General features: G+C 37.2%; 1 protein-coding gene across 1 annotated transcript in view; it reads right to left on the bottom strand.

Annotated features, from left to right (window-relative positions):
• The window catches only part of LOC110452594 (NXPE family member 3-like), a 10,029-nt gene extending 4,794 nt beyond the window's left edge, over positions 1–5,235 (bottom strand). Inside the window, exons 1-2 of the mRNA XM_021501224.1 lie at positions 5,082–5,235; positions 3,822–3,874 (exon numbers count right to left, since the gene is read on the bottom strand). Of these exons, the coding sequence (XP_021356899.1) occupies positions 3,822–3,874; positions 5,082–5,224 (196 nt within the window). The 5' untranslated portion in view covers positions 5,225–5,235. The remainder of the gene's footprint in view (positions 1–3,821; positions 3,875–5,081) is intronic.
• Positions 5,236–11,455: the final 6,220 nt, after the last annotated feature.

Here is an 11,455-nt window from a genome sequence, read left to right as displayed (position 1 = left end):
CCCCCCCCCCATACACACACACACACTGCGATAAGGGACTGTATATGATTTGTTTTTGTGTGTGCGTTCATCATACGTCCATGCTTATTCTTTAAAGGCAATGGACAGGACTTTAACCATGTAGATACTGAAATACTGTAAACTTCTTCAATGCAGAATGCCTGCGATAAGGGGTGTATATACATTTTTTTTGTCATGCGTCCGTTCAAACGTTCGTCTTTAGCACAAAATATTGTGTTCAAGATATCTGATTAAACCAAAAACAGCTTAGTTCATATTTACACCATAATCCATCGAGTTATAACCCGATTAGTTCTACGTGGTCATTTGTAAGATTTAAAGGGTCAAAGGTCGCAGATAAATCTTTTATACAGAATATCTTCAAAAATACATCAATAGAATAATATGTATTTACACCCTACTAGGGTAACATCGGATCCTACAGCTGCTTTGATTCTATTGGTTATTGATCAAAAGTCGAAGCAAAGGCCACACTTGAATACTTGTGGGTATACAAATGTATCTATAGGAGTCCCTGCTCTGATTGTTCTTAGTTTTTTGTTTGTTTGTTTGTTTGTACGAAATTGATTCATTACATTTGATGTTAATCATACTAATGTAAATGTACTGCTATGATTATGTAACCAACCGTTGACCCGAGTACCGAATGTGTGGTTGTAAGTCTGCTCAAGTAAGGGGTTTTCTTAATTATTTACTTTGTACTTATGGTGGTTTTACTTGTTCATGAAATAGATAATTTGACGTGATCTTCATTTTATTGATTTTATTTGTGACATGACAAAATCTCGGATTTGGTTGTTAATTGATAACATGACTAAATCTGTGATTTAATGGTTAATTAGTGAGCAGAATGTATCTCCGATTTGTTGGTTAATTTGTGAAACGACTATATCACTTATTTGGTAGTTAATTTGTTACATGACTTATCCCCAATTAGATGATTTTAGTGATCACCAAAATACTGTTACAGATTTTGCAAGAAAGTTTTACATTAAAATGTATAGAGTCGTTAACTAATTCCCTAGAAATACGAGGTAAAGAAAAGCCCACTAAAACATAGGTAAATCCATGTAAAGCGCTTATTAAGGTGAGGATACCTACAACTGGAACTTTAGTATTACCACTGCCACTATTTGAAAAGATTTTTCAATTACTTTTTCCAAAGACACATTTCATAAAAACCACATGTTGCCATGCATTTCACAGAATTGTAGTAGTGTAAACATTCGAATGTTTGTAAAAAGAAATAGAAAATGAAAAATACAAACTGAGAACCTGTTCATTACAAAACATTCACTTTACCAATATTGCCATTCAGAAATTATACAATCACAGCATCAACGGAATGTCCAATATACGGGCTGCAAAACCTATAATAACTTGACAGGGGTGCTTACTCCAGGTCCTTTTGGTTTATTTCTCTGTTATTAGCTCCCCTGGTCCGAAGGACCAAGGTGAGCGTATGCCATACCGTTGCGTCCGTCGTCCGTCCGTCAACAATTTCTTTAAACGACTTCTTCTTCTTAACCACTGATTGGAATTTAACTAAATTTGACTGGAAGTATCCCTAGTTGGTGGGGATTCAAAATTGTACAAATGGTGGGGCTGACCCCCCAGGGGGCTGAGGGGCGGGGCAAAAAGGGGGCAATTTGGCTATATTGCTTTAAGCGACTTCTCCTCTGGAACTAAGAGATGGATATCAACCATATTTGACTGGAAGCATCCCTAGGTGGTGGAGATTCAAAATTGTACAAATGGTTGGGCTGACCCTCCAGGGGGCTGAGGGGCGGGGTCAAAAGTGGACAAATTGGCTATACTGCTACAAACGACTTCTTCTGTAGAACTATGCACTGGATATCAATCATATTTAATCAAAAGCATTCATGGGAGGCAGGGATTCAAAATTGTATAAATGGTGTGGCTGACCCCCCAGGTAGCTGAGCGGCGGGGTCAAAAAAGGGTTATTTGGCTATATTGCTATAAACGACTTCTTCTGTAGAACTATGCGATGGATATCGATCATATTTGGTCAGAAGCATTCTTTGGAGGCAGGGATTCAAAATTGTACAAATGGTTGGGCTGACCCCCCGGCTAAGGGGTGGGGCCAAAAAAAGTTTATTACTTGCAAATGGTTGAGATCCCCACCATATAACCATATATACAAATGCTGAGTATAAAGAGAAGAATGCATATTTGCTTCCAGGATGGCCCTAGGTTCTGGCCCCACCCTTGGAGACATAGTCCCTAGGCTATAACTTTAAAACGGTTGAGATCCCCACCCCAAATCTATATATACACATGCTGGGCATAAAGAGACGAATGCAGTCATTATATTAAAATAGACCCTGGGGTCTGACCGAACCCCGAGAGACCTAGTTTCTTAGTCACAGCTTGGAAACAGTTGAGATCCCAACCCTATAACCATATATACAATTGCTAAGTATAAAGAGAGAATGCACATATTATTCCAGGATGGCCTTGGGGACTGCCCCATCCTTGGAGATTTAACCCCTGGGTCATAACTTCGAAATGGTAAAGATCCCCACCCCAAAACTATATATACAATTGTTGGGCATAATGAGACGAATGCAGTCATGATATTAGAATTGATCCCAGGGTCTGCCCTACCCTTGCAGACTTAACCCCTGGGTCCTAACTTTGAAACGGTCGAGATCCCCACCCCAAAACTATATATACAAATGCTAGGCTTAAAGAGACAAATGCAGTCATGATATTAGAATTGATCCTGGGGTCTGGCCACAACCCTAGGGACCTAGTTTATGAATCACAGCTTGGAAACTGTTGAGATCCCCACCCGATAACCATACATACAAATGCTGGGCATGGAAAATCTAATACAGATATGGTATAAGGATTGGCCTTGGGGTCTGGCATATTTTCTTTGGATCTTATTTGGAGAATATTTTGCTATGATTGCTTAGATATTCAGGTGAGCGATACAGGCCCTTTTGGGCCTCTTGTATAGAAGGCGGAATACTCCAAGTCAAAAATACTGTAACAGATTTTGCAAAATACTTATACATTGAAATGTAAAGAGTCGTTAACTAATTCACTAGAAATACGAAGTAAAGAAACACCCACTAAAACATAGGTAAATCCATGTAAAGCGCGTATTAATGTGAGGATACCTACAACTGGAACTTACGTATTACCACTGCCACTATTTGAAAATAGTTTTCAATAACTTTTTCCAAAGACACATTTCATAAAAATCACATGTTGCCATGCATTTCACAGAATTGTAGTAGTATAAAAATCAGAATGTTTGTAAAAAGAAATAGAAAAAGAAAAATACAAACTAAGAACCTGTACATTACAAAATTGTATACAATCACAGCATCAACGGAATGTCCAATATACAGGCTGCAAAACCAATACAATTAAATGTAGGGTTGCTTACATTAAGTCCTTTTTATTTATTTCTCTGTTATATAGAAGGCGGAATACTCCAAGTAAAAGCACTCTTGAGTGGAACTCTTCTTTTCGATTACAACTGATGCAGTGGCACACTTTACATTAACTTGTTTTTTGCACACTATAGCCTTTTGTTCATTTGGACTTGTCAATGGTACTAAAGGTCAAAATATGAATTTCCATGTCTAAACAGTTCCGAAATATGTGCAAACATTAGCAAAGTGAAAAGGGAGCCCATAAAACCATGTATAACGTTACAAATTTACAGCTTAAACAGATAATTGTTTGGCACCAGCAAGATATTCTGAATGTTAATGCTTAAAAAGAGGGTTGGGCGTTCAGAGTGATATGTTTTACATACATACCACCTTCTACTTGCAGTTCAAGTGTTTGCTGTAACTCCCGATGCTGGTACGTGCTAAAATCAGAAAACTACTACGTTAGAACTTTACACGTGACTTTAAATTGAACATAAATGATCTTTTTATGTGTTTTTTCTTCTTTTTTGTTGCATAACACATATCGTTGAATGATTAATTCATTATGTAAAGGTTTTTACTTTTTTTTTTGACAGTATGAAAATATTATGTGATTAAATGTACAATTTTTATCTGCTTACTATCTAGCATAATTCGATTGGTACACAACAAACAAAAACCATAGCAAAACATAAATAAAAAAGAAAGAATAATAATAATGATAATAAACTGTCCAAAGCAAAAGTGATTGTTTTCTTTTACTATTTGAAAATTGTATTTCGTGCGTTTTAACGTATACATATACATGTATATTACTCTATTACACTAAAACTGACTGATATTCTTAAATGTAGTAAGTAATGAAACAGTTATCTGATTATTACTGTGTATATTCCTAGGTCACTTGAGCAAAATACATTCGTGGTGTTATTTACAGCGGTCTGCAAAGTGTCATATTGGAAAATATAAAAAGTAGCGGCGTAACCAGATCGCGTGACAGCACGTGCTATTATTGTGCGTATTAAACTGACTTGTCCCTACGATTCTTCGTTGTACAGGTAAATAGTACAAATCGCTCACTCTGTCATAAATTGACAAAGGGACCAGTCGGCCTTAAAATGTTTCGACACGTTTGATACGTACATTGTTTGTGTATAAAGTAAATTTTTGACAAAAGACAAAGGCATTTAATAAAACACGGGACCGTGTTTTAAACAAGGAAGTCATGTGAATGTTTAAAATACAATAAGTTATGTAATTTTACGACCTATTAAACTTCTGTCCTAAATCATCACAGATCTAGTCTAGCTTCCCGTGTTTATGGAGTGAATGTGTCCCAGTTGCTTCCCAACTCTAGAGCATATTCTATCTGAGTTTATCTATGAAGGATGAACTACTACAACAGAGCCATACATCAATCGACTTTCAATCTTAGTCACCTTGGTCTGAGATTTTAGAGCGTCTATGATGATAGAAAACTTATTCACACTGGTCTTATGTTTTTAGCTTAACACATTATTTCTTTGATTTCACCTTATCGATTTAATTTAAATATTTGAATAATGGCATACTATTGTCGGGTAATGAATATAAGTTAATGGACAATTCCACTGATCAGTGATGACCTCAAATATGTATGGCACTTACATTATAAATTCCATATCTGTCTTTGAAACATAGGTGTTCTTATCACCCAATGCCATTTTCCAATCCTGACATGTAATTCCATGTGTTGTTGGAGCTTTGCAGTACCAATCTAAATCATAATTCTGTTGAGTTAAATTACACATATTGGCTGGTTGGATGTGGACCACATTGGGTAAGTTCAGATGGTCCGTGACTTGTTTTATTGAACATGCCGCTTACTTTATAAAATGATCCTGAGTTTTTGACCATCGTATTGAGAATCAAAATGTTTATTTCGCGCGGTACTGCAATAGAAACATAGAGTTTTGGACGACCCTTCCATGGAAGTAGGACACTTCCGGTGTAGGTGCCATTTCCGTTATCTATGACGTCCCCGGCCACATTGGCTTTGAGTGAATTGTCTCGGAGCCACACCCGTAGAACGTCACCCCCGGAAGTTTTCCGTCTTCCAAGTTGATCCCGTAGTGTGATGAGCACTCTAGCTCGTTCACCTACTGCGTACTTCCGGTTCTCCACAAGATGAACAGATGAATGTACATTACTCGCTACTGTAGTGACGTCATATATTACTTCACTTCCTAACGGTGCCGTTTTCCATGACTTGTCCTTGTTCCTTTAAAACATAATAACATTGTTTTAAAAATACCTTCTACATAGTTTTAAGGTTCATGAATACCTTCACGGAATTCTGCTTCTTAAAATCTACTTGGTATTGAGGCTAGTTGTCACTTGAAAGTACGGTATTCAGTTGACTTTTTTATGAATGAAGTAATAAATAACATAACAGTGTAGATGATATACAGTTTATTACAAAATATGTTCAGGGTTTATGGCTCAAGATTTTTTTTTCATCGCTCGAAAATGGCGAAAAACTCGAGTTCACCTGCGGTGGCCTCTCAATTTTATCCACGCGCCTTTAATGAGAAAATTGTTTTCACGACAAACCCTGAACACAAATCGTGATAATCTTTAAATCTTACATCGGTAAAATTGTGGATACACCTGTCACGTGTCAGAGGACATATGCCTACTTACCATAAAATAGTGATACCAAGAAGCAGGAAGGTTCCTATTACTGCAAAACATTTCTTCATTGTTGTACTGGATGTATATGGACACAAACACGCCAAGCGATCCATTTAGTCTGTTTTTACGTGTCCGTCAATCCTATTAAAAAAGAATCGATTTGAAAAATCAATAAAATCTCTTAACGTATCTTGCATCATTGCATTGATTTCATGTCAATATATGCCAAAACCGATTTTCTCTGATAAGCGAGACATATAGTGTAACCAAATACTCGGATATTTCCTTCTCCTATGGGGAGCCTCATGTTTCCTTGCTTAGACCGACAAATAATCTAAAGATGCGACCAAATAGGATTGTTTCGTGAAAAATGCAGTGTTCAGACTGACATGTTCGTTTTGTATTTGTAGAAATGCCGCCAGCACCATAAAAAAACTAGACAGACTTTTAAACGAAGCCAGACTAACATGCGAGATGATTTGATAATATGCAAATTACACACTTTAAGAACAGTATTATCGCATATGATTTCGTACACAGATAACTGTAATTAATTCCCGCATCACTGCATTCCGACATTTGTTGTCCATGAATAATATTTACTGAGGTTACATACATCTATTTCCTGCGTTGAGCTTAAAATACACGATGTATTTTGTTTGTTTACCAAATTGACCAATCAACCGGTTACTCGATCAAAAGTTTGCACGAGTAACCAGTTATCAAAATTTGACTGGTTTGACAACCCTAGTTTTTTGTTATTCTTGTTTTTAAAAAGGGACGCGTTGGCCAAGCAATTAAGGTGTCTAACATTCTGCTACCACTAGCGCTCCAACACTGGGTCGCTGGTAAGATACCTACGTGGGGCAGTCGCCAAGTACTTGCCGTTGGTCAGTAGTTTTACTCCGGGAACTCCGGCTTTCTGCCACCACCACAACCTGGCACGATCTCAAATAACCATAGCTTTTAATATGGCGTAAAACACAAAGTAATCAAAATAAAAAAAAATTGAAAAGAAAAAAAAATAGAAAACAGTTATCACTCCCTTTTCAGCTTCATGCCCTTTCAGAGTAATCATTGATGTACACATACATAAAATCAGAACTGCACACCGACACTTATGCGGTGTTCAAAATCAATAAGTATAATACTAGGCGTAGCTTTCTTTTTACGGTTCAGTTTATAGATATACAATTACAAGGTAAAGTTGATGCAATATTTTAACTAGTATAGCATTCATATCTGGCTCGTATCAAAGATAAACGTAAAACACACACACACACACACACATACACACACACAGCATGATCATATATTGGCCAATTATGTTGATACACACACTTCAGCTATTATGCATTTATCTTTGTTTGTAATGAAATTTATATACAAATATATGAAAAAATAATTCTGTAAGTATTATAATATGAATCTATTGATACATGTGCATCTAATCAGTGACCTTATCATGTTTTGCTCATGATGATACTGCTTATAAATGTTCCACATGCATTATATATCTAAAACTTAATATTATAACAAGCATTATTTGTTATGAACATTCAGTATAAAATTATTCTATTATACATAATATTTTATATGAAATTATTATTATGACTTATCTGTAATATATGCTATTGTTGTATTTATGTGCAACATAAAGTAATTTATATCATCTGTTTGAATATTCCTTATTTTTATAATATTGTAATGACCGGATCATACATGCTAATTCCGGATCGTATGTCCGTATGTAGGTCATGTGACCTGTTTGTTTTGGTTCGAGCGACAGCTATTTTTGGAGCGAGATATTTTTTTCAGAATTTTCGTCGATATTTGCCTCTTTGAATCAGGATACAACTGAAACTTAGATGTGATGCGTGTGATGTTTGAAATAATATACATACAGTAAAGATCGACGCGATCGCACAGTGCAATATCGAACACAACTGTGAGTAGCGTTGTACCGTAGAACCTTTCTCAGTGCATGTCCCGCCAAACCGAACATATTCTTATCATTGACTCTGTTTTGTATATCATCGTCGACTATGCTGACATCATTTGTGACACTTGGACATTCTTTTGTAAAAAGACTTGCATGCTTTTTGCAGGCTACAGTAGAGAAAAAAAATCAAAGTTCGGGGTCTACACAGCGGATTCAGTTTCCGGACATAGTGATTCTGCAGACTGCATCGAATGATCTTTGTGATAGGAGTAAAACTGTCGATGACATATTTCGCCCCCCACACACTCCCCTCCCGACGCATTCGCTACGCGGTTGAACCGCCTAGTTCAATAAAAGGGCAGATGAACTCAATCATCGCTTGGACGAGTATCTCCGCAATGTTGATGGTGCCCAAGTTTTTCGTCTGTCTGGATTTATCTCCCGAGAGCCAGGATAGTGTGTTTGACTCTGATGGTGTGCATTTAGGAGACGAGGGCAACAACAAATATTACAGTAATATCAGGGGTGCCCTAGTATCAGCTTTACGACGGATTCTTAATGGCGGGTGTCTTAATCACATGAACATATACAGGTGTATATATAATAACTACATAATGATAATAATGAATTTATTATGCATATATGCTCAACACTTTAATAATGTTTTTGAATCAATACAGGCATATACATATATAGTAAGTGTACATGTATTTTGACCTCACAGTCACCTCCACATTTGAGATTTGTTTCTTTATATAGCATCAAGGTATTTTCACCAAGGGATAATTTTCTACATATTACCTCAATAATGACTCAATTTTATTGATGGTTTGTTGATATTAAATCCCGTACCTTGTGTAACCTTTGAATCTACTTAGAGATGGAGGGATATGTTAAGTGCATATTGGAATTATCCATGTCAGCTGGCTTAGGGTGATTTAAGGGGATTAGCCATTGCCTTATAAGACTAGCCTGAATACAATTTTAAGCATGCCATACTAGGTGAAGTTGATGATCCACTGTATGTTGACCAGTTAAGACAATTAAGTCCTTCCCATGGTATGTGCAACTTTGTGATTTTTGTCATTTTTATAGTATAAGAATTCAAACATGTAAAATGCAAAGTACTGGAACATTTTCTGTCTGGGTATGACACAGCAGTGAATAACACTCTGATCAAGGGTTTTAAGGCTGGTTTTCTTATACAATTTGAAGGTCCTCGTAATTTTAGATTTTGTAGGAATTTAACTTCAGTATACCAAATTTTGATTTAGTTATGAAAAAATTGGAGAAGGAAATAGAGTTGAAACGGATAGTTGGTCCATTTCAGACCCCCCCCCCCCCTTTTCCAACTTTGCAATGTTCACCGATAGGGTTAGTTCCCAAAAAAGAACCCGGTGACTTTAGGATGATTCACCACCTTTCATACCCTGAAGGGGGATCTATAAATGATGACATCCCGACCAAATTTTGTTCTGGGTCGTACAGTACAGTTGATGATGCAATCAAAATAATTAAGAAATTTGGTCAAGGATGTCTGCTAGCAGAGACAGATATAGCTTCTGCCTTTAGGATAATTCGAATTCACCTGGCAGACCATGACCTATTAGGGATATGTTTTCAAGGCCAGTATGACTATGACAGGTGCTTGTCCATGGGGTGTTCTATTTTATGCTCAATTTTTGAGACTTTCAGTACTGCTTTGCAATGGATAGCCACCCACAAACTTGGAGTGGAACACATGTTGCATGTGTTGGATGACTTTCTATTTTTTGGTTCTCCTGAGTCTTCCATTTGCTTATTAAGCATGAAGCAATTCATTTCCATATGTGAAGTGATGGGGGTTCCTATCAAACATGAAAAGACACAAGGTCCTAACCCAGTTTTAACATTTTTGGGCATAGAATTTGACACCATAAAGATGAAAGCCCGTTTACCACATCTTTCTAGATGATATCTGGCAAGACTCCAGAAAGTTGCATCTTTTCACAGATGCATCAGGCTCATTAGGTTTTGGAGCTGTTTTTGGTCAAAGATGGTTTTATGGCACTTGGGAAGATTGTGACATGCATATGATGCAGTGTCATATAACAGTGAAAGAACTCTTTCCAATAGTTGTTGCAATGGAGATGTGGGGCAAGAACTTACAAAATAAATCCATTCTTTTTCATTCGGACAATATGGCTGTAGTGCATATCATCAATAAAACATCTTCCAAGGACTTTCGCGTAATGCAGTTAGTCCGCAGGTTGGTGTTAGTCTGCTTACAATTCAACATTTTGTTTCAAGCCTTACACATCGCAGGAAAACTCAATGTCTTACCTGATTTATTTTCACGCTTACAGGTAGATCGATTCAAGATTTGGCACCACATATGGACCCCATTCAAACCGGGATTCCCAAGCAACCGCTGCATCTTTGAATGCAACAGCAGTGAAGCTTTTGGATGCATCTGTTTCCCAAAATACCCATGTCTCTTACCGGACAGCTAGGAATTCCTACAACAAATTCTATCAACAATTTGTGGGCAGGACTTCCACTTTTCCTGCTCCAGTTGCAAAAGTTGTCCAATACATATCTTGGCTATACCAACAGGGAAAAACTCCTAAAACTATTAATACCTATTAAGCAGGTAAAATGCAAGGCTTCGAAGACCCAACCCAATGCTTTCTCATCAAAAAGATCTTTAAGGGGGTGCACAATTTAGCTGGGGCTCCAGATTGCGTCTTCCCATTACACCAACTATCTTGAGCAAGTTGGTAGTTGCCTTGCGTCACACCGCCCCCAGCGAGTATGATCGGAAACTTCTGCGGGCTATGTTTACTCTCAATTTCTTGGTGAAATTACTGAGGCAAGTAAAGGCTCACACCGACACATTATATAATTTGATAATGTCACAACGGATACAGCCCACAAAAAGCCCAACATATGAGATTAACCCTTCGCTCTTTCAAGCACCATTCTTCACATAGACCTGTTAATCTCAAGATAGTATGCCAAGATTGCAAAATAATTTGCCCAGTGGCTTCTCTAAAGTTTTTCATTAAAATGAGAGGTAATCATCCTGGTCCGTTGTTTACTTTTGGGGGTTCAAAACCTATTACACAAGCATTTTATACATCAAAGTTGAAGCAGGTCTTGGTCTTCAATGGTTTTGTCGAGACTCATTACAAATCACATAGTTTTCGCATTGGGGCAGTGACTACTGCTTTTAATTGTCAGATACCTGAGAGCAATATCCGCTTAATGGGTCGCTGGAAATCAGATGCAATTAAACGTTATTTGAGGATACCAGTCTTTAATGGGCTACAGATTCAAAATGAATGAACACATTGTCCAGTTCGCTATAGCAGTATGAGACTGTCTGAGGCGGCTCATAGATTGTTGTGCTTGAGACATAGCCTAT

This window comes from Mizuhopecten yessoensis, unplaced genomic scaffold, assembly GCF_002113885.1.
Source record: "Mizuhopecten yessoensis strain PY_sf001 unplaced genomic scaffold, ASM211388v2 scaffold6759, whole genome shotgun sequence".
Lineage (NCBI taxonomy): Eukaryota > Metazoa > Mollusca > Bivalvia > Pectinida > Pectinidae > Mizuhopecten > Mizuhopecten yessoensis.
This window is presented reverse-complemented; position numbering and strand designations above follow the sequence as displayed.